The 24,538-nt window shown below is 41.2% G+C and overlaps 1 protein-coding gene across 2 annotated transcripts in view; it reads left to right on the plus strand.

Moving 5' to 3' along the window:
* patl1 (PAT1 homolog 1, processing body mRNA decay factor) overlaps positions 1-24,169 on the plus strand; it is a 40,314-nt gene extending 16,145 nt beyond the window's left edge. For both annotated transcript variants that reach the window (XM_019879691.1, XM_019879692.1), the window contains exons 6-20: positions 261-341; positions 2,617-2,817; positions 3,048-3,149; positions 7,517-7,603; positions 11,256-11,476; positions 11,566-11,710; positions 12,754-12,871; positions 13,776-13,873; positions 14,236-14,295; positions 14,371-14,516; positions 16,421-16,580; positions 17,337-17,462; positions 22,153-22,244; positions 22,380-22,529; positions 23,817-24,169. In XM_019879691.1, coding sequence (XP_019735250.1) covers positions 261-341; positions 2,617-2,817; positions 3,048-3,149; positions 7,517-7,603; positions 11,256-11,476; positions 11,566-11,710; positions 12,754-12,871; positions 13,776-13,873; positions 14,236-14,295; positions 14,371-14,516; positions 16,421-16,580; positions 17,337-17,462; positions 22,153-22,244; positions 22,380-22,529; positions 23,817-23,838 — 1,809 coding nt within the window. In that variant the 3' untranslated portion in view covers positions 23,839-24,169. The remainder of the gene's footprint in view (positions 1-260; positions 342-2,616; positions 2,818-3,047; positions 3,150-7,516; positions 7,604-11,255; positions 11,477-11,565; positions 11,711-12,753; positions 12,872-13,775; positions 13,874-14,235; positions 14,296-14,370; positions 14,517-16,420; positions 16,581-17,336; positions 17,463-22,152; positions 22,245-22,379; positions 22,530-23,816) is intronic.
* Positions 24,170-24,538: the final 369 nt, after the last annotated feature.

Raw genomic sequence — 24,538 nt, forward strand, 5'->3', positions numbered from 1 at the left:
CTATATAGTGTGTGTGTGTGTGTGTGTGTGTGTGTGTGTGTGTGTGTGTGTGTGTGTGTGTGTGTGTGTGTGTGTGTGTGTGGATAGATAGATAAACTCCTCAAAAAATGAAAGGAATAAAGTATTCCCTTCATTTTTCTGAGGAGGGTAACATTGTAGGCCTTTATTTTATTTACTCATGCCTTTGCGGCAGCTTGTTCATTTGATAAAACTACATGTAGTCGTGATCATGTTTTTTTTCTCCCCTTCATCGCTCTTAGATGAACTCACGTAATATCTGGGAGAACAGTATGGGTTTTGGACCAGTCAGTGGTTGCCCCGGATTAGTTACACACATGGAGGTGAGTCTTTTTTTTTTCTTGTTTCTTTTTCTTTTTTTCTTTTCTTTTCTTTCCTTTCCTTTCCTTCAAAAAAATTATGTATTTATTTTTTTATAATTAAGTTTCAACTAAATATTTTTGACCACTAAGAATTTTGTGTATCATATAGGGTTGAATCTATGAAGACTCATAATCGAGGTCAGGCGCAACTGTCTCCACTATGAGACAGCATTAATGGTGCACTACCACAACTCCGATTGGCTGCCTCAACCGTAGAGTAGTGGAATATGGTCAACTCGGACACTATTTTCCCTCGCCTACCCCAGAATGTGGGAAAAGCTCTGCCGGAGGTGGGAGTTTAAACTCTTTCTGACAGGAGATTCTGTCAGACACGCCCAACAAACCCTCACAATACGTTTGAGCCTGCCAGGTCGGACCGGCATCTTCCCCACCATGGGAGCCAACTCACCACCAGGTGGTGATCAGTTGACAGCTCCGCCCCGCTCTTCTGTTCGGGGAGGCCGTTCCTCCCAATCATACCCTTCTGGGTCTCACTGTCATTGCCCACGTGAGCATTAAAGTCCCCCAGCACAACAAGGGAGTCCCGAGCAGGAGTTCTCTCCAGCACACCCTCCAAGGACTCCAAAAAGGGTGGGTACGCTGAGCTGTTGTTTGGTGCATATGCACAAACAACGATCAGGACCCGTCCCCCCCACCCGAAGGCGGACTGAGGCTACCCTCTTGCCCACCAGTCTGAACCCCAATGTACAGGTACTGAGCTGGGGCAATAAGTCTGCCCACACCTGCTCTGCGTCTCTCACTGTGGGCAACTCCAGAGTGAAAGAAAATCCATCCCCTCTCGAGAGAACTGGTAACAGAGCCCAGGCTGTGTGTGGAGGCAAGTTGGACCATGTCAAGTCGGAACTTCTCTGCCTCACACATCGGCTCGGGGTCCTTCCCTGCAAGAGAGGTGACATTCCATGTCCCTAGAGCTAGCTAGCATCTGCAGCCGGGGATGGGACCACCACCTTTGGCCACCGCCCAGTTCACTTTGCACCCGACCCCTTTGGCCCTTCCCATAGGCGGTGAGCCCATGGAAAGGGGGATCCATGTTGCCTCTTCGGGTTCAGCCCAGCCGGACCGCATGGGTGTAGGCCTGGCTACCTACCAGGCGCTCGCCAGTGAGCGCCACCTCCAGGCTTGGCTCCAGAGAGGGGCCCCGGTGTACCACGTCTGGACAAGGGAAGATGCCGTCCTATTTTTTTGTTCATCATCAGAGTCGATGAGCCTTGCTTTGTCTGGTCCCTCACCTACGATCTGTTAGCCAATGGTTACCCTACCAGGCGCATAAAACCCCAGACAACTTAGCTCCTAGGATCAATTGGGCACACAAACCCCTCCATCACAGTAAGGTGATGGCTTTTTATGCATATTTTTAAATTCTAATTTTATGTTCAAGGCAACGTACTATGTATTTTTATCTTTCATTTAAGTGCAAACAAGTTAAAGTCTGAGAATTAAATGTGAAAATTAAAGAAACAAAATAAAATTCTTTTCATGTAATCATGAGCTGTGCTATGCTTCAGTGGTGCACAAGCCAAAACATGTTGGGAAACACTGATCTGGAGTTCGCACCAATGAAGTTATGTTATACTGTTTTGGTACCATTTGTCACTATTTATTTTCACTTATTTTGAATTAGCAAATAGCACTGGCTTATTTTTTGTGAATGGTCAAGAAACACTTAACACGTCTCAATAGGAATACTTCAGATGGGACAACTTTTGTCAGAAAAAGATTTAAATTGTAAATTTTATATTTTTTCTTTGTCTACAATTCTTGGAAGTGAACAGGGTCAGGATAACAAGCTTGGATATTGTAATTCTAATTATAAATATTAGTTGTTGATTTAAGAAATTTCCTCTCTGAAGGCATTGGTGTCAAACATACGGCCCGAAGTTCTAAACCAAATTAGGGTGCAAAATAGAGCACATTACCTGAAATTGACTGATTTGCAACAAGATGGTAATGAATGTTTTTTTTCAGTATATACTTTCAGTTATTTATACGAAAACATTGAGAACATTTTAGACTTAGCTGTTATTTATGGCTTATTAGGCCTCCAATATACTGCACTCAAAGGGTCCAGTTGAAATCACATTGTGATGATTGAGGCCTCTGAAATAAAATGTTTGACACCCCTCCTCAAGAAAAATCTGGCGCAGGTTCTTTGTGTTATTAGATTATGGTTATTTTCGTTTTAATACCCCGTACCTGTTTTTTGCTGCCTCTTCAGGATAGTCCATTAATGTCAATAATAAAAGAGGTGGGACTTCCAAAACGTCCGTCTCAGGGGAGGAATGACGAAGGACGGGATCTGTCAGAAAGGGTTCCACCTCCACGCTCGTCTTCTCCTGTGATTGGCTCCCCTCCAGTAAGGGCAGTGCCGATTGGAACTCCACCGAAGCAACCGTTGGGTCACTCCTTAAACCATCAGGTACAAACTTTGAACAAGACAATGTCTTAGGAACATGCACAAGTCGACATGTATGAGCTAAATAAAATATTTAGTGACAGAAATTGCCTAAGTCATGTGATAATTTGGATGCGACTGTCTTCAGCTCGCCAAACCAACCTATGTGTCACATTCATATTTCTTGTTCTTGACAGACTCTTTAATTTATCAAGATTCCAAGCAGCTAACTGTCTTCTTTTTCTGTTTTGAAGATTCATCATCCCACTGCAGTTCACGTGAGAGCCCCGATCCAACACCGATACCCTCCTCCTTTTCCTGAACGTTTGTCACCCAACACTCTGCTCAATTTCGCTGTGAGTTTTTTTACCCACCTTCTCTTGATGGATTTCAATGTTTCTCTGACATTATTCAATTTTAACAACAAAAATCAACTATTTAGGTAAATAATCAATTACTACAAAACATAGACGTTCTACTCACATTGTTTTACACCCGAGTCAGAGTCACTTGATTTTGAGTATCTGACGAAACCAAGTCCCGATCTAATACCCCAGTAATGCATTACTACTACTACTACTACTACTACTTACTATAGTAATAAGAAAAGATAAGAAAACCTTAAATAGTCTCACAATGGAGAAATTCCCACTACACAGCAGTAAAGTTATGAGAGGAAGAAGTAGAAGAACAAAATAAATAGGAGCTGCTGGAAAGGCAGCCACTCTCGCGGCGCCATCTTGAAGTCAAAATAACAGAACAAAACACATTAGACACAGACAGTCGTAATACTCAATTTTATTTTTCGGCATTTGTCAGGGCATCCAAGGTCACCGTACAACATACTGTATTTTCCGCACGAAAAGGCGCACTGGATTCTTAGGCGCACCTTCAATGAATGGGCTATTTTAATTTTTTTTTCATATATTGCACGCACTGGACTATAAGGCACAATCTACAAAGCATCCACTAGATGGAGCTACATCCCTTCATTTGACTCGAGAGGCGTTCATGACCGCCTCCAAAAAACTTAAATTAACAATTACTTCAGTGAAACTACAAAAATTGAAAATACAGTAATGTATCAAAACAGAAAACCACAAAATAAATTTCCTTGAGCATAGCTGCAACAGAACGATCAGATGTCAGGAAATTGTAGGAGACTGGACTGTCTCAGAAGTGTTTATTTATTCCTTTGTTGTGTACTGTATTCACAAACGAGGAAATCACAAAATAAATTCTGTAAGGGGGGCTATAGAATTTATTTTGTGATTTCCTCACTTGATTTTCTGTTTTGATGCATTATTTTCCATTTTTGTAGTTTCAATGAAGGAATCATTAATTTACATTTTTCCAAGGCGGTCATGAACGCCTCTCGAGTGGAAGGAAGAAGAGAAGGCACGGAGACGGACGGACGTAACTGTATTTGTTGAGACTGTGAAAAACATTCATAAGGCCAAACTAAAAGGATAGTGTGTTTCCGGTAACATGAAATTTCAGCATAGGATCGGTAGATCGGACAGTTTTTTTTTTTTTTTTTTAATCTTTTTTTTTTCCCATCAAAAATTTAAACAAAATAACCATAAAACATAAAACAAGAAGACATTGAACCCCTTCGGCGGCGAGCAGGTTGGGTACCGGGCGGCTGGGTGTTAGGTTCCGAGGTCGGCCGGGTCGCGATGGCACCGGTGGGGAGAGGTCCCCGACGCCGGCCGCGGCCCGGCCTGGACTAGAGTAGCGCAGACTAGGCGGACGGTGCGTCGACGAGCGCGCGGACTGAACCCGCCGCTCGGCGCCGCCGCCATCTATTTAGTTTTCTGCCCGCTCCGGAATCGGGGGGCCGGGGCGCGCCGCCGCCTCTGCCGTCCTCCTCCGCCGTCCTCCTCCGCCCTCGGGTTTTTACTCGGCCCGTGGTGTTCATCAAATAGTTTGTTGAATTCTGTCGATACATCAATGGATGCTATTTTCTTAACATTACGGTGCGATCATGCGACTGTAACACCGAAAACGCGGTTTAAACTGTCATCGGAGATCGCGGCCGCCGCCATGATTCAATGTTGATGACAGACGACAGGGCAAACGACTCACGCGCTCAACGTGAATATCGCGAGAGTTTGCACCAATGTAAACCCTCTACACAAAAATGTAGAGGGTTATTTGAAAAAAATGCCGACCGTAAAGTTTTTTTTCGATGTAGAAATTCTCGCTCGGTCGGGTTACCGGAAAAACACTACTTTTTTTTTCTCCGCCTAAAGTGTGCGTTTTTAAAAAAACAACACCCCAGATCTCCTTTTTTCGGAGCTGCAACAAAAACTTATTTAATGAAGCAGCGACACAGTTCACTGAACCAACAGCAAGTTATAACATTGTAAGCATTTCTCCAGCAAGGAGCCATCTTGGGGTCGACATATTACCGTAATGACCCTACACAAGGAGCACCGGATTTTAAGGCTTTCAGAAAATGGAAGACTTTTCAGTGCGCCTTATAGTGTGGAAAATACGGTAATTAAAAATCAGTGCAACAAAATAATAGAACATAAAATGGCAAATGATATGGGCAACATTAAAGTAAATGAACATAACCTAAATGAAAATGGCAAATGATATGGGCAGCATTAAAGTAAATGAACAATCCTGAATAGATGTGTTTTGTGACTTGTTTTAAAGAAGGATAATGAGTGTGTGTTACTGAGGTTACATGGTCATAAGATGTGGGGCAAAGCGGCTGAAGGCTCTATCCCCGACCGTGGTCAGATGGACAGAAGAAACGTAGAGATAGAGGGAGGATAAAGATCTAAGGGAACAAGAGGGTAGAGCAATGTGAAGGACCTCCAAGAGATATGGCGTTGAAGGTGCAAATCAATATTTTGTTTTGATGCTGTACCGGACAGGCAGCCAGTGGAGTTATTGTCCAGATTGGAGTGATGTGGTGGGTATAGGGGGTGCTCGTGACAATACCAGCAGCAGAATTCTGGAGAGGTTGTAAAATGTTGTCGTGACTTGAGGAATTGCAGTAGTCCAGGCGGGACGTGACGAGGCTATGAACAAGTATGACACTAATGTGAGGGCTGAGGAATGGTTGGAGTCGATTAATGTTACATAAGTGAAAGTATGCAGATCCGGTTGTTATGTGTGATTGAAAGGACAATGTGCTGTCTCGGATGATGCATAGACTCTTAACCTGAGGAGAGGGGGAAACGGTGGTATTGTCAAGTGTAATGGAAAAACTGTTAGTTTTGGCTAGAATGCACTTGGAACCTATCAAAAAAGGATTTCAGTTGTATCACTGTTGAGTTGAAGAAAATTGGATGAGAACCATTGTATGACTTGGGAGAAGTACTCAGTAAGGTAGGAAGAGTGGCAGTGGGTTGGGTGGAAAGGTAGAGCTGGGTGTCGCCACAAAAAAGGACAAAATCCAACTGCAAACATTGGTTGAAAACGACGAGCAATAAGCACACATGTCGGAAATCGTCATGGCAACATACTTTTTCTGTGCACAATAACAAAATGAGGATTTGAAAGATTCATTAATCCACCAAAATCGTACCTTTGGCTACAGTGCAACATGGGAATTTCGTTAAGGTGAACTGTTTTGAAGATAAACTTTAACATAGTTATTTGCCGACGTTTCTTCATCCCCATCCTCATTTGCTGTTGCAGGCAGCGTACAGTCCATTGACAAATTTAGTACCGTATTTTTTGCATTGAAATAAGACTGAAAAAGTGGGGGTTGTCTTATATTCGGGGTCTAGACATTATACCCATTCACGACGCTAGATGGTGCCAGATATCATTGAAGTGAATGCTAAACTTGACTCCCCATGCCAAAGTGAACCCCTGTCACGAAGAATAAAAATAAAAATAGCGGTAGCACGAAGAAGAAAAATTAAAAATAGCGGTATGAAAGAAAAGAGAAGAAAATAATAGAAGAGATAACAGAAAATGGAGAAACGTAGCGACAATCTGGAGAAAAGCGGGTCGAAGATCGGCCAGGTTAACTGGCAGCTGAGGAGAAGTTATGATGTAATTTACATTTCAAAAATCAGAAGCCATTCATTTACGAATGTGATTGCACTTTAGTTTAAATATTTAAATGTTCAGATATTAAGATTTGAATGAGGAAAAATAACATGCTTTTTCTCTCAAATATATTGTTATAATCATTTGTTTCAGATGTATTGTAATTATTTTCTGTATAAAAATTAATTTGGTGCTCAAAAAGTCTCAAACTTGAGTCTTGAAAAAGAGGGGGTCATCTTATAATCAGGGCCGTCTTATATTCGGGTCAATACGGTATCTGGCTGTTACTGCTTGCATTGGGCTCAGTTTTTTTTGGGGGGGGGGCACCCTGAATAACGGAACAGCACATTTGAATGTTCTGAGTTTCCGAACAGAACATTGTTCAAAAGTACCATTCATTTAATCAGAATGCACCAAAAACAGAAGTGCCTGTAGATAGTCCAACTGGGGACACGGTGCGCCAGTGCTATTTCGTCATCGTGGGGAAAAAATAAATAAATCAATCAATGTATCCTTTTTTACAGTACTACTGGTTGATTTCATGGTGCCCGAAATTCATACGGACAAAGAACCTGATCAACTTTTTATTTAGTTAACATTTCAATTGTTTCATTTTGTCACTTTCTATAATAAATAGACTATAATAAATGTCCCATGATTTTTTTTTTTTTTTTGCCTCCCCTTCATGACCCTCCACCACAAGAACTCACCACTGTGTCGTGGACCATTTTCTCCAAGAGTCAGTCCAGTGCTGTCACAGATTCAACGGGCCCAGCTTCTCAACTCTCAGGTCAGTAATACAGCTATACCAGTATATGGAATGTTTTTTTTTTTTTTTTCATCAATTGCTAAATAATGTGTTTCCTGGAAAGTTTTTAATTCTTTCACACACACACACACACACACACACACACACACACACACACACACACACACACACACACACACACACACACACACGATTGGCTGTCATTATGTTTGGGCTTGTTTAGCATAAGCTGATTGGCTCCCATTGAAGTTGGGCGGGCTAAGTAAGCAGCAGTGAGGAGAGGAGAGGTGAAAATGGAGGAGCATGTGAGAGTTCTCGGAACAATGAATGGACAATTTACATTCCAAAAACGCCCTGACGGCACTATTGATAAAGGTAGTGTTGTGCCTAATTTGTAAGAAGGAGTTTACTTACCACCGAAGCAGCTCAAGTTTAGCCTACCACATCAATGCAAAGCACCCAGTAGCTAGTGCAGCCACGGCTAACGTTAGCAACGAAAGCATTAGCAATCGAGGGAGCCATAGCAAAGCTCTTCGCCAAACTAAACTCGAGGAGAACACCCCACGTACAAGGCATGAAGTCAGCATAGCTGCTGTGTCCTCTGTAGCCTATTAGAAGTGGTTGATGTTTATTTCAGCACTTCATTTTATCATGATGAACAGTTTTATTTCTGAAGTGCTAATTTACAGCACTGTGCTTTAAGCGTCTGTTTTATTTATTATCTGAAGCAAGTTCCGTGTTCAGTACTTGTATTGCTCAGAAAAGTGTTCTTAATTTTGATATATTAACCTAAGCACTTTTTATGGACCTGGTGTTCTCTTTTATTTTTATTTTTTAATTATTTGGAGATTTACAAAAACAAAACAGTGATATTCCCCCTGGTGGTCGAAACTAAAGGTTGCAGGTAGGATTTGGGATTAGTCTGAAATACAGCAGAAAGTAAATGGCTTGGACTGCATCTGTTCAAGTCTGTTTAAAAACAAGGAAATACTTTACAATACCACTTTTTTGTGATGTGAATCTTGATCTGCCTCAGTGCTCAATAATCAGAGATGAAAGTCCTCTGGATTTTCCCGGAATTCCGGGTTTTTCAAATTTTTATGAAAATTTCTCAGGAGAATTGAGGAAAATTTGCATAAAATTAATCCGGATATTAGTTGACAACATTGAACGAAGACGCGTTTGAGTTTTAGCATACAGTAATCCTTCGTTTATCGCGGGGGTTACGTTCCAAAAAGAACCAGTGCTAAGTGAAATCCGTGAAGTAGGATTGATTAAAAAAAAAAGAAAAAAATGTGAGGGACGAAATTTGAAATGTGCTTTATATAAAACATGCAGCACATTTGACAAAGTTTTATTTGGAACTTGATAGCCCGCTTTATTTTTTACAGTTATTATACAAAACTGAACTATGTATTCCAGGGGTGGCCAACCCCTGGTTCAATACAGCTAACGGGCTTTCACACGACAAGCGTCGAAAAGACACGCTTGCGGACATGTTCGTGCTGAAGCACGCACAGCAGAGAGCAGCCGAGTATCTACTGCTGAGGCTCGCTTAGCTTGAGTGGCATCGCCACAACAGTAATACCCTCGCCTCGCATTCTCATGGCCTCGCCATGTCTTGGAGATTTCGAAATTTCGGCCCAAACGGAAGCCACAAAGGGTACACGTGTGCACACAAAAGGAAGATTAATCATTTAATGTCGAGGAGTTGAATAGCGTTTTGTGTAAACTAATTCATCGGCCAAGTGTGTGTGCGAGCGCGTGTGTGTGTGTGTGTGTGTGTGTGTGTGTGTGTGTGTGTGTGTGTGTGTGTGTGTGTGTGTGTGTGTGTTTTTATATATATATGTAATGAATTTAAAACGAAAATAGGGGTTTTCTCTGCAATTTTTAGATGACATTAAAATATTGATTAAGTAGATCAGTTAATTCCAAATCATAATTAATCTCACAATTTTTAATCTCTTGATAGCACTAATATACACACACATACATACATACATACATGCATACGTACATACACACACACACGCACACAATGCCATGGAAAACTAATTGCCTGGAGATGGGTCATGAAGCCTGGTACTAAACTGTTTTGGGTTTTTTTTAACTGCAGTATCAATAAGCTATAAAATTTTGAAGCATTGGTACTGACAACAAAGATAATTATAAAGTGATTCAACATTTTACTCGCATAAAACATGTTTCATTCATTTGTATTTAACAATACAACAAATGTACTGTAGAACAATATAAAATAACACAGTGAATGACTAAAAATGAACCCCTCAGGAATAATTGGTTGATAGTAACAACAAGTAACAAGTCAGATTCCTGACCTAAGCCCAATTTGGATGCTGCGGCATGACGTTAAGAGAGTCATTCACAATCAGAATTATCTTTATTGGCCAAGTATGTAGAACACACAAGGAATTTGTCTCCAGTAGTACAGGCTAGTGATGGGACGAGCGACACTGGTGCGTCAGCACAGTGCAGAGAGCTCAAGAGTGAAACCCCGTATCGGTGCGTGCATTGCTTAAGAAAGAATCACGTGACCAATACAGGAACTGACTCGTTTGAATATGCTGCGCCAAAGTGTGTTTATAAGGACACAAACTGTCTCAACATGTCGTGGGTTTGTTGGCTGGAGCTTTGCGAAATTATGGATCATTCTAAGAAGTTTTCCCCAGTGTGGAATAATTTTGATCTTGGTAAATCTTTTTCTCCTTTGAGCATTGTTTACTGTTACAGACCGTTTTTTTTACGGTGGTGCATTGCACTCACTTTATCAGTTTACCTGTGATACATATGATAATCAGTTTAAGAGCCTTACAGTTGCTTTATTCATTTAACTGGTGTCTCAGAGGAGAAATTGCCTTGGAGCAAAGACACTCCAAAAACTTTTGTTCCTCAATAAAAATTCATAAACTAATCACTTTTTTGTCTTTTATTTCACATGATTTAACATAAATTTTCTACGTCAGTTAAAAATCTGAATTGTAACTCAAATTTGCTGTATTTTACATACCAACTCAGTTTAAGATTTATATAAACAATGAATTTCTTTACCTGCAATGATTTTATAACTACTGCAGGGGTCACTATTGGGTGACCAACACAGTGTCAATACAGCGCTGACATAGTTTGTGAAGTGGGTCAATACACTCCTTGAGGTATCATCGTCCCATCACTAGTACAGGCTACACTAGTATCATCACAAAGAGAGCCCCAGAATATTGCCTAAATTTGTGTTTGTTTTTTGTTTTTGTTTTTTTTTTTAAAAGAGAAACATTCCAAAATTCATCCTGACCATTGTGCAGGTCTGAACCACAGTCAAGGTTTGGTTGAGGATATTGCTGCAAGGATGCTCAACTAAATCTGATAGTTCATCAACTTTTTCCACCCTGCTTTGTGATATTAATATGTTGTGTTCAGTAAAAATATGGATACGTATAATTCTTTGGTTTATTGTTAATTGAGTTTATTGTTGTGATGAGAAAATGAAGATCAGATTATACTTTATGACCCTTTAAAAAAAAAATCCAGTTAATTCCAAAGGGTCCATGTGTTTTTTGTTGTTGTTTTTTTCTTGCAAATTGTATGCATGTAATGACCGCACTGGATCTGCTGACCTGCATGACTTTATTTACATCACACACTTCCCTGTTTTTAGGTGGCCGGAGTTCCCCGTGGTGGTCCGGTGCCTACTTTGTTACCAGCTGGTGGTGGTTTCAGACCATTTTTCGGTGGCCCACACCCAACACTCGGTCATCGAATGGGGCCCCCGCATCCTCATGGTCATCCCAACCACATGCCACCAATCGGGCATAACGCCACTCATCTCCATCCTCAACACCGGCGCATACTTACCCAACGCATGCAAAACAGGGGCGGGTAAGTTCTTGTCTGAAGTGCATTTGTATTTTCAACAATACCAGGTCTCATAAAACCAATCCGATTTATACCATTTGATTGCCATGAAGAGACCGAAGCAGAACCGGAGGGGACTGGCGCAACAGGGACCCATACAGTAACCTGATGACTCAGAAAGAGAAGGAATGGGTCACCAAAATCCAAATGATGCAGCTTCAAAGCACTGACCCTTTCCTGGATGACTACTACTATCAGGTTTGTTAGGATGTAAAAGTGTTGTGTATTCTGTGTTGAAACTTTGAATCGTCTATTATTTATTTATTTATTTTATACACTGGAGCCTCTGCAGTTTTATAGTTGAGCAGTACAATTTGACTACATTTTCTGGGAATATATGCCTCTAACTCACACAAAACTTGGTGATTGGCCCGCATCACAGGAGACATCACGTTGTGAGCATAAATGGCTTAACACGGTGTGTGTTTTGCTTTTTGTGTGGTTTTTTTGGGGTTTTTTTTTTTTTTTGGGCAACAGTTTTTCCAAAAGAATATGCTCCATATGTGTGACATCATGCAAAACTTCAGTGAGCATTAATTCAGATTGAATTACTTTCCTTCCATTCCTACAGTCGAAATAAAATACCAAGTCTAAAAGCAATGTCAGTGGTCATCCCAACAGCGATTTACGCCTGTGAGACATGGATGAAGACAGCCAATATTACCAACAAGTTAGATGTCTTCCATCGGCGTTGCCTGAGATCCATCCTGAGGATTTCATGGAGAGACCACATCACCAACGAGGAGGTGATGAGGAGGGCAGGAGTAGCTGAATTGTCAGACATTGTCTCTGAAAGGAGAAGGAAAATGATTGGCCACGTACTCCGACTGCCAAGAGAGAGACCGGCAAGTGTGGCCATGGACTGGATGCCAGAGGGTGGAAAGAGGAAGAGAGGTAGGCCAAAGAAGACGTGGAGACAGACTGCCAAAGAAGACCTCAGTGAGATGGGTGTCAGCTGGCATGGAGCAAGAAGGGTCGCCAGTGACCGGAACAGATGGAGGAGACTCGTCGCCCAATGTTCCAAATAGGAGCGGGCGGAACTAACTAACTAACTAACTAAAAGCAAACAAAAGAAAAGGTCAACCAGGATTTTATTATGTTCAATCTCAAGGGTTCCACTGTGAAAAAAAAAAGCGCACATTTATGCCGTCGAATACGATTGAAGTCCGAGCCAATCAAACTATGCTTTAATTTACTGTTATTATTCTCTGATCATAGTCCATCCTTATATTTTTATGTAGCACTACTATGAAAAGATGGAGAAACGTCAGGAAAAAGAGAGAGACAGCAGTAAAAAAGAGCACACTACCAAGCTCATCACTCCACAAGTTGCCAAGATTGAGCACACCTACAGGCCAGGTAAATGTAAACACGAGCAGAACCGGAACATGGGCCTGTCCTGCGGGTACACTCACACTCTCTCCCACACTAATGCCCCCTTGGGAAACAGGCACGGCAGTTATACCATCTTAATTAGTTTAATTACTCTTGCCAATGTCGTTTGTTCATATAAGATGTACAATGACATTTAAAGATCACAAAAATGTTGCTTTTTAGAGATTTGCTTTATGCTCATACTGTAATTCAGTGTTGCCCAACCAGAGCTATGCGAGAACATTGCAGGGGTACGTACACGAAAACTTTTAATATTTTCCAGATCAATAATCTGTGCCACAGCTGCTCCAAAATCGCATCAGCTGCGTATACACACTTAAATCCAAATGGCTGATTAAAACAAAGGCAGCATTGATATTGTTGGTCTGAATGTCATTCTTGTTCAGTGGTGTGGCGATACTGCAAGAATTTGCTTTGTGATGCTTTGTTGGATCAGAGGAATCCAGGCCTGGAGTTTCCCAATTTGTAGTTTGACGATGTTTGAAATCCAAACCCAATTCCAATGGAGTTGGGACGTTGCATCAATAAAAACTGAATACAATGATTTGCAAATCATGTTCAACCTATATTTAATTGAATACACAACAGCAAATAATCATTGACTTATAATTTTGTGGCTCTAACACATTCCAAAAAAAGTTTGGACAGGGTCTTGTTTAAGACTGTGTGACATCACCTCTACTTTTAACAACATTCGATAAACATTTGGTAATTTAGGACACAAATTGTTGAAGCTTTATTGGTGGAATTCTTTCTCACAATGGGAGACAGTATTACGACAGATCTGTTATGCACACTTTCCAGATTGTAGTTCTTTATAGATATAAAATAATTATGAGCTCTATTTAATGCATTTTTTTTCTCACAGTTCAATTTGCAGGGTCTTTGGGTAAATTGACAGTGTCAAGTGTCAACAATCCACGTAAAATGATTGACGCAGTAGTGACCACGCGCTCGGATGACGAGGTACGTTTCATAGTGTGTCTGCGTGCATTTCTCTTTGATCAGTCACTCCATCGTTCTCAGTTGGTAGAGCTAGACGAAGAGCCTTGCTTGTCCTCCATATACATTAGATACACACCCATCAATCACAATCCCATAAAGCTGGGCACCTCTCCATTTAGCAAATCCACTCCGTTGTGATAATTTGAGGAACGTCATCAAAAAGTTCTAAAGATGCACAGATATTTTGCTCCCAAATGGATGGCACATTGACGGCGTCTGTTTTAGTGTTGATTAAATAACAAATTGTTAGTTCCCTTCGGAAACACCATCTTTCATATCTCGTCGAATAATTTTTCTGACATTCTGTGTGTTCTTATGACCAGGAGAAGAGGGAAAAGCAGGTTTGGAATAAAAGACGACAGATTCTCTACACTGTGGAAAAGGTCAGATGACAATTGGTTAACCTTCCACATATTCACCCCGAGTGCTGAAAGTATATTTTTGCTCACCCTCTCCAGATTTACAGTTTGCTGCTCGAAGTTCAAGACTTTGAGAAACGGTTTGTCCATGCACCAGAGGAGGACAGGGAGGCTTTACTGGAACAGCACAAAACCAATACCATGCAGCTTTGTAACTCTCTGCAAGAGAAGGAGTGGGACGACAGGTAGGGATAATTTACAGTCAAGCCTGGCTATTCGCGGGGGTTCGGGACCACGACCGACCATGAATAAAAAACAATTTTGATAAAACAGTTTTGAGTCGTAGACAGTCGTGAAATGTATAGACTTGCTTATATCATTCATTTGAACCCCAAGTGACTCCATATTTTCAGCTTGAAACCATGGTCACTTTATAAACTGTTACCTATATGCCTCAAAGCGATACAATGTACTTTAAGTTGTGTTTTGAAAACAAAGGCTTATAATTAAATTTGCTCAGTTTATGTTACAAGCCGACAGAGCAAATGCGGTTGGTCCGATTTACATGACTGATTATACTTAGGGAAACTTTAAAAACTTCAAAAATTTGTTGATGTAGCTTAGCAATTTGTCCATTGTTTACCTTATTGGCCGTGATTAAAAGCATTTAAAGGTTGTTGAATAAAAATAGCAAACTGTCGTTACGCAGACAGCTACACCAAAAGCCGTGAAGAAATATTAGGCTCACGTTCACTGGTGCCATCTATGGCGACTGACTGCTGTTCACTTAACAAGGTCATTGACTGGCATCAGTTAGCTCGCCAATTCCTTTCAACAAGGCATTGTGACTGGCTGAAGCTTTGAAACGTAAAATCCACAGAAGTGAGGATAGACACAGTGACCCCAATCTTCTGCGTTGGTTTTCATGTATCAGATGTTTGAAGAAAAGGCTGGTTCACTTTGAGAATGAAATTGCGATTCTTGTACACATTTATTTCAGATTTTTTCTGGAGATTGTTTCAAGAAGTACTTGGCAGTGAAATATTTTGGTGTAATAGCAGACAGTTAGATAAATAACAGAATTACTCGTGAAGATAACTTCTTAAGAAAACAAACGAGACATGTAATCATGTAATCCTTTTATAACCAGCACGCAAAGCAGTGCCAGTGTAGCACAGATATTGTTTACTCAGCAATGCTAATCTGGAGCTTCTGAATTATGTACTAGCTAATTTGGAGCGAGTCACAAAGAATAACGCGACCCATGACAAAACTCTTGTCAACTCTGCATTTCCGTGCATCTGGGTTATTTTAGTGGACTTGGACAATAGCGTTGTCACGATCGAATCATTTTAGAATCGATTATCCTCACGTCTCTTACAGCGAATAACAGAGTACACAGTGGGCCACATTTCAAATCACAGTCACTAATACTCACATCCTAATGGGTATACTAGAGCCATTGCCTGTGTGAGAATGAGTGGGATGCATCAGGAAGGGCATCCAGTGTAAAAACTATGCCAAACATATTACAGTGGCGACACGGGATGAGACATGCCTCTAATAGGGAACTCTCACTGACTGCAGTGTCAATTTTCCACCGCGCTAATGAACTGAAAAGGTGGTTTCGATGGAGTACAAATGGACTGGACTGAGTGGCCTGGAAATGTCTGTGTGGGAGGCGTATAATGGTGCAGGCGAGACCTCAGGACAAAAAAAATAGACCGTTTTTTGACTTTTTTCCAATTGCCACACACCTGGGAAGAAACATAACATTGCTTTCCCAATATTATCAACGTAATAGATTTCCTTTCTGTAATGTTAGTTTTCTTTCACTAACACTTCACCACCAAAAGCACAAAAATGTGTTTTAAATAAGGCTACTGGAAAAATAGTAATTGATATTTTTATGTATTGTGAAGCAGCGACATTACATGATAGCTCCCTCCGATCAATGGCTGCACAAAAATAAATTTGCAATATTTTTAGTGGTCCTCAGATGGGCGCGTTTCAGAAAATTGTTTTGTTATTCAAATGGTGACTTGCGAATCAGTGATGATTGACTGTGTACTTGAATGAATGAAAAATGTTAACTTACCTACATAGTACGTAGCACGCACTAATGATTTTCCTCCTGCTCTGTGGAAAGGGTGAGTGATGAGCGGTGTGTCATGATCATGTCGGTGAGGAAAGGCAAGCGGCTCATCTCCAGGCTCATCCCCTACCTACCCCCGTCTCATGCTGCCGCTGTTGTCATGGCAATTGCCCGCAACCTTCCGACCCTGGCCAAAAAGGACAAGCAGGACCAGGTAATTAAAACATTTTATCAGCATATTGCAATAGAATAAGGGTATCAAAGAAGTGGCCCCCAGTCCACAACCCACCCACTCACGTTGGAATTTGAAATTGAAAAAATACTGGAGCGTGTGTTGTGTTAAGAGTTCCATCATTTCGGACTGTTTGTGAGGCTGTGATTGTGTGAAGGCTGAGTTTTGTCTTGAGAGATGATGACAAATCTAGGGGATGCGGGCCCGCGGCAAATAAGAGGGACTCTGTGCCTATTTCATATTACCTTATACTTTTAAACTGATAGGCCAGTCCACCTGGCTGACGTACACTGTAACAGAAGTTTTTTTCCAGTTCAATTAAGCGGGTATGATTTTCTCTACTGAATCTTAGACTGAATAATCTGTCAGCTATTTTGGTTTTCAAAATTTGACATTCAACAGGGTGCCAGCCAGACATCTGTGAAAAGTGTCTGTGTCACTCTTAGGTTAGCCTAGCATTTAGCATAGGTTTCCCATCTTTTCGTGTCATCCCTTCGTGAGTATGACATTCGTCAGACGTTTATTCGCCACCACACAAGTGAGAATTCATTACTTAGCAGCAACTCCAAAACCTTTTTAGGCGCAATAGTAGCCAGCCGAAGCGGTTGCTAGCAAGCTGCTTTTGCATAAGGAGTGAAAAGGTAGGTAACATTCAGGCCAACAATATCACTTTTGCCTTTGTTTTTTTACAGGTAGTGTAGATGCACATCAGGACTGATATATCTCTGCTCTTATTAGGTGCTGTGCTGGTTAGTGGAGCCAGTCTCAGCAGTGATCATGTCCATGTCGAGTGCCGCCCTCACAGACTTGCTCCAGGAGCTTCAGGGCAGTGAAGGTCAACTTGCTACAGTACTGCACAACAAGGTACACACACTTGTATATAACATGCCAAGACGCAACTGATTACGCATTAAATGCTGCATGATAATGAATGGAACTCCCACATGTTGAATTAGATTCAACAGGACAATAACTATACTGTAGTATTATTATCATCTTGAATTTCAGTTTTTAATCCTAAATTATTTTTGTCTTGGTAAAATGGAGTGAGCCCACGGTCTTATCATTGCATAGAATTTTTGCAAACACATTCGTAGAGTGAATTATACATTTGTAAATAGTTTTAATACAATAATGTCTCCATAGTGCCTCTTTATCCATTCTGCAGACGGTCCGCTCGAGTGGCAGAGCTTATCTGTCTGTCTTTACGTTTCCAATCTTTGCTTTGGGGAGTGTAGGGTTTCCATGGGGTCCTAAAAAGTTTTCAAACCACTGAATTCATGAATTTGGAAATAATACCTTAAAAAGTCTTGGGGGCGGGGGGGAGAATCTAGATTTATTTATTTATTTATTTATTAAATTGGTCTTAAATTTTATGCTCTATATCAGAGGTCCCCAACCGCCGGTCCGCGGACCAGTACCGGTCCGCCGGGCATTTGGTACCGGGCCGCACAGAAAGAACTTAATTCCGTTTTATTTATTTCGGAAAACGAAAGATGTTTTATTTTGAAAAACTACCCGATTCTCCGTTACATCCGTCTGTGTCACGCTTGACACATGTCAAGCCACGCTTCTCCATCACGTGACCGATGACAGTACTTCAAAACAAAACGCAGGAGCTCGCAAAATGAGTTAAAAAAAACTGCTGGAGATCGCAATTGAGGTGTCATTGTCTCCTATTACCCCGAGATGGGACCGTCTGGTTGCAGAAAATCAAGCTCGGTGCTGTGGTGAGTCGTCATTTTCATGCACTTTGAATTTGCGTTGTATCGTATTTTGAAGACATTAAACATTGCCATAGCGATCGGAGTGTTGCGGCCAGATTAGACGCTCCTTGTGTATATTATTATATTTCAAAAACGCCACCATTTTCATGCAGCTCATACCATATTATTTTGTTGTATTATTTCCGCCACACCTTAAATGCCGGTCCCTGAAAATATTGTCTGACATAAACCGGTCCGTGGGGCAAAAAAGGTTGGGGGCCCCTGCTCTATATAACCTCTCCGTGGAGAGTCCATAAGGCCTTTTTAAGATTGGCTGTCCTTACATTTCACCACTGGAATCTCTATTTGAGTCAACATTATTTTAATACCGCCAGTAAAAAAAAAAGAAAGAAAAGAAAGTCTACAACAGGTTAGCACACAAAACCATATACATAAACAGTGTGGACCACTTTATACACAAAAAATATCAGTTATGAACAGAGTGAACAACTTTACACACAAAAGAAATACTTTATTCATGTTGGGCCACTTGCTGCTGCTTCTCCTCAAACTGCCCCTTATAGGTGGGATACCCCAAAAATAAGACCCGTTTGTCAAAGGTGGTACTGGCCAGAGCAGTCCTCTTTCGATCCATTTTGCCCAAATCGGTTGAAATGAACTCTTGGCCGCCTCGCGTCGGTGTTGAAAATGGACATAGTACGTCACATGCAGGTGCATCAATAAGCAGAGGCAGCGAATAAAGCAAAAAAAAAAAAAAAACGCGCGTGCACACGCACACGCGCACGCGGTATGGGACGGGACTGAGAGGCATACAACACAGCCAGCTTTCTTAACTGGATGGATTGAATTGTTACAACTGTTTAACTGTCAACAAAGGCATAATATACCTGCCAACACAACCGTCGGTCACCAGACTGCCTCGCGATGTGTAAATCTTTAAAACGAAGGACGAGTGCTCCTCATCCTGTCAGCTTGAAGCGCCATTAAGTCACTCCCTCCCGCATACAAACATGGTGAACACGCACGAGATAAGCGGCGCATCACAATCATGTATTGGCAGATTATACGCGTAAGACAGACTTGCTAGTGAAATGGGTGTTAGTAACTACAGTAAACATTCTCTAGTACGGACTCATGTTTGCGCTGTCCAATCTGTCCTTATAACAGAATTTCCTTATTTGGGAAATGAGCATGGTACATGTCCTTTATGAACCTGTAAGTATGTTGACAAAATGCATGTGTAACAACACAAGCAATAAAATGCAAAAATATACTGTCCAAAAACTGTTTATATAACAAAAACAGCAGTACAGTATACAGTACAGGTGTAGAGTATTAAAAAAAAAAAACACAACACAGTACCGTACGTACAGTATTTTAATGTTGATTTTTTTCCGTCTTGGGAAAAAATGAGTCTATTTTGGGTTGTTTTGTTGGGTTGTTCTTCGTTTCGATGCCATGATCTACAGGACGTAAGTGAATAAAGTTAAAATCTTTCGCAATTACAGTAAAATGCATGGCAATAAAAAGTCACTTACACGTCGTCATTTCGGATCCGATGATAGAAAACGGCGAAGCAAACCCGTTTCTTCCGTCGTGTCTCCCGTTGTGTCGAGTGATTTTTTTTAAGCTAGGGCCGAGCTCTAGCTTAGTGGGCGCTGCTTTTTAAGCTAGTGCCGCGATCTACAGGACGTAAGTAAATAAAGTTAAAATCTTTCGCAATTACAGTAAAATGCATGGCAATAAAAAGTCACTTACACGTCGTCGTTTCGAATCCAATGACAGAAAACGGCGAAGTGAACATGTGTCTTCCGTTGCATCGGGTGGGGGCTGCGTGTATTTAAGCTCCCGCGGCCTTCCGTCTCCACCCGGGTTACGGATAGTGGAATTTCCGCTAAAGTAAGTTCCGGTAAAATGTAATATTGTAGTCAAAATGTTAATGCATAGGGTTTTATTCCGGGTGAAGGAAATTCCTTTTCATAGAATTCCAGAGATGGGAATATTTACTCTATCATATTTTCCACACGAAAAGGCGCACTGGATTTTGAGGCGTACCTTCAATGAATGGCCAATTGTAATTTTTTTCATATATTGGACGCCGCACTATAAGACGCAATCTACATTACATCCACTAGATGGAGCTACGCTCAAGGCAATGCCAACAGAACTGCAGCAACGCCACTCGAGTGAAGCGCGCCCCAGCAGTCCATAGTCCACTGCTCTCTGCTGTGCGCGCGTGAGCGTGAGCACGTACGCACGTGGTTCAACCAATTAGCGCCGACGCAACCCACGTCACAGATCAAAGAAGCTTTGAACAAACGACAACAAATAAGATAGCTTAGCTGTTGAGTGGCATTGCGACAGAACGATCACATGTCAGTAAAACTTATTTCATAAAGCAGTGACACAGTTCACTTAAGCAACAGCAAGTTATAACATTGACTCGTTAACATTGAACTCTCTTGGCGTTGCTCTATTTCCGTGTTCAACTGCGTAACCTAGTGATGGGACGAGCGACACTGATGCGTCAGCACCGTGCCGAGAGCTCAAGAGTGAAACCCCGTATCGGTGCGTGTATTGCTTTAAGAAAGAATCACGTGACCAATACAGGAACTGAATCGTTTGAATATGCTGCGCCAAAGTGTGTTTATAAGGACACAAATTGTATCAACATGTCGTGGGTTTGTTGGCTGGAGCTTTGCGAAATTATGGATCATTCTAAGAAGTTTTCCCCAGTGTGGAATAATTTTGATCTTGGTAAATCTTTTTCTCCTTTGAGCATTGTTTACTGTTATATACAATTTTTTTACGGTGGTGCATTGCACCCACTTTATCAGTTTATCAAGTTAATGACCTGTTATACATATGATAGTCAGTTAAAGAGCCTTACAGTTGCTTTATTCATTTTATCTTATAATTGCGAGATCCTCCATAATTGAAGTCCAACGCTGCCTGTCAGAAGCAAACACACCCAGAAAACAAGACCCTTTACAAGATTGGAAATGGAACCAGAAAACATATCCACATCTGCATCAACTTTCATTTAAAACTCTCTGCTCACTATCGTCATCTGAGCCATGTGAAAGAGTATTTTCTGAGGCTGGGGAACGTCTCAGAGGAGAAATTAATTGCCTTGGAGCAAAGACACTCCAAAAACTTTTGTTCCTCAATAAAAATTCATAAACTAATCACTTTTTTTGTCTTTTATTTCACATGATTTAACATAAATTTTCTACGGCAGTTAAAAATCTGAATTGTAACTCAAATTTGCTGTATTTTACATACCAACTCAGTTTAAGATTTATATAAACAAGGAATTTCTTTACCTGCAATGATTTTATAACTACTGCAGGGGTCACTATTGGGTGACCAACACAGTGTCAATACACCGCTGACATAGTTTGTGAAGTGGGTCAATACACTCCTTGAGGTATCATCGTCCCATCACTAGCGTAACCCACTCGCCTTAAGTTTGAACTCTGCGTTGTAAGCATGTCTCTAGCAAGGAGCTATTTTGGGGTCGACATATTACATAATAACCATACACAAGGTGCATCGGATTTTAAGGCACGCTGTGAGCTTTTAAGAAAATGGAAGGCTTTTAGGTGCGCCTTTTAGTGCGGAAAATACGGTACTTGATTCGCTTAGGGACGGATGAAAACCCACTTCGTCCTTACTTTTAAAAAACTTCGCGTCCTCCGTCCCCAAAATGGGTCCCGAACGGACAGACGGTTCCATCGCAGGGGCGGAATAGCCATCTCTAGTATTGCACTGTCATATTTGTAACAGGCCACAAAGGCTGAATGTGTCATTTTGTCTCTTTTCAGTTTGGTGTGACGCTGCTATATCTGATCTTGAGTGAAGGAGAGAGAATGCAAAGCTCCGACCCTAACTGTCAGCTCATGGATGACAATCGATGGTGAGATCTCTTCTGAGGTGTTACTTTGCTCTTATTTGTACTCTCATGGATTACATGTTTGGCCATGCCTTTTTAAATATGTTTGTTGTTCTTTTTGTCCTCACTACTTGTTTCAACCCCTTTCTCCTTCTCCAGGACAGAGCTGGTGTTTTCTGTCACCAGGGAATTGCTCAGCATCCCCACTTCATCACTTTCATCTCCTCTCTTCACACCTACCAACCTGATTGCCCTCTTTTCACGCTACATTGACCGACAGCGCTTGGACTTGTTACAGGAAAAGCTACAGTAAGTCAGATCAATGTACACACCACATGGATGGAGAGCTTAAGGTGTTCATTCATTGTGTCAGTTCTCCGGTCGACGGGACGGTCATCTCGGCCTCGTTGCGGCGCGTCTTCAACGGACGTCAAAATATGTGAAAGGGTCTGTCTGTGGTGCAAAAAAACTTCAACTGTGCTAAATCAGCTAGCAGCAGCACATGGTCTCATATTCCAAGTCGGTGGTGGTCAATTAATTTATCGAAGCTACTATGTGGAAAAATTCAAACGGTTGCTGCTTTTGATTTGTTTGTTTTCAAGCAGTAAATTTTATCGTCACATGTGTACCCCTGGTATAGCTTGTTGTAATTAGAAAATTACAATCCAAAATTGGTAGAAAAAAAAAATCTGCCACAATAAAATAACCGTTTCCCACATTACATTAAATCTCTATTTAATAAACATCCATCCATTTCTCCATTCTCTACCATTTATCCGGGGTCGGGTCACGGGGGCAACAGCCTGAGGATGGAAGCCCAGACTTCCCTCTCCCCAGCCCTTCTTTCAGCTCTTCCCGAGGGATCCCGAGACGATGTCTTCCAGGCCAGCCCGGAGATATCGTCTCTCCAGCGTGTCCTGAGTCGTCCCAGAGGCTTTCTGCCGGTGGGGCATAGTACTATGACAATTAGGAAAAAGTGCAAAAGATTTCTCCAAAGACGGTTGTACATCAGTAAGTGTGGGTTTTTCTTTCATTAACCCATTTAATCCCACCGGTCACATTTGTGAAGGACAACATTGATTTAATTTACAGGGCTCTAAACATTTTTATTTCTGATTACTGAAAAGGGCGACCAATGGCACCTGATTTTTACTTTTAAATGTCTGGGAAGAATTTGGGATTAAATGGGTTAACAGAGGGATTCCAACAATTTTGTCCACATGTGTCTGTGTTTGTTTTCTTCATTCGGAATGCAGGCCACACGTTTTACAAACAGACATTGTTACCTTGACTCACAAGCCTGTAGATTTTTTTTTCTCTTTCTCTTTTTGTCTAGTGACCCAAAATATAAATTATGAACAGTGTTGCTCAATGGCAGCGGCAAACAACATCACCAAATCTGCCCAGCATTCCGCATCTCACTAACAATTTCAGACATGCGTAAATTGAGTTGTGATTTGTGTCACAGAATGAGTAAAGCTCGCAAGTCAAGGTACCACTGCGTTATTTTTAAGTAATCTCCATTTAGTGGCCAATGTATTGTTGGTTTTTTTTCATCACTTCAGTTTCTAAGAAAATATTTTCTGTTTTTCTCAGGATCTCTGACTTGTCCAGGTAGAAGTTTCTACATCATCAATCCAGCCCACCCCACACTTGAAGACCTGTGTGTGTGTGTGTGTGTGTGTGTGTGTGTGTGTGTGTGTGTGTGCGCGTGCGTGCGTGCGTGCGTGCGTGCGTGCACGTGTGTAGGCGCATGGTATCATTGAGTCATTTTAATCCTGTGTGTGCGTGCGTATGTTTATGGGATAGAGAACGAGGGGTGCATTTGAATGAATGGACAACAGTTTTATGAATAATTAAATCTGCATTTTTAAAATCGTAAATCTTGTTTACAATTATGCCTATGTTGAACCTTCAAATTAAAAATTATTTGTATTATATAAAACGTGCCCTCATATCTTCTTGTCCAGTTCTTTTAGTGCAACCATAATCACAGACAAACCCACAAATATTTAGTAAGTAGGAATTAGAAGAAAATAGTCATTAGGATGAACTAAATTTATTCACGTTTGTAAATTCGTATTGGAGTGCGTATTAGGAGTAACGCCTTTGAAAGGTAATCGGTGTCTGGTTTGTAAAAAAAAAAAAAAAAAAAATGGGAAGGTGTGGTTATACCTTTTTTAAGTTGACATCATTGGAGACTTAAAGTTGTCTCAACCTTAGCCGTGTAATGAGAACAAATCGGAGCGCTTTCCTACGCGAATCCTGGTTCAAATGTTGGTGTGGACACTTGGAGGTTGGTTGTCAACCTGCTCCTC

The sequence above is a fragment of the Hippocampus comes genome, unplaced genomic scaffold (assembly GCF_001891065.2).
Source record: "Hippocampus comes isolate QL1 unplaced genomic scaffold, H_comes_QL1_v1.1 scaffold158, whole genome shotgun sequence".
Taxonomy (NCBI): Eukaryota; Metazoa; Chordata; class Actinopteri; order Syngnathiformes; family Syngnathidae; genus Hippocampus; species Hippocampus comes.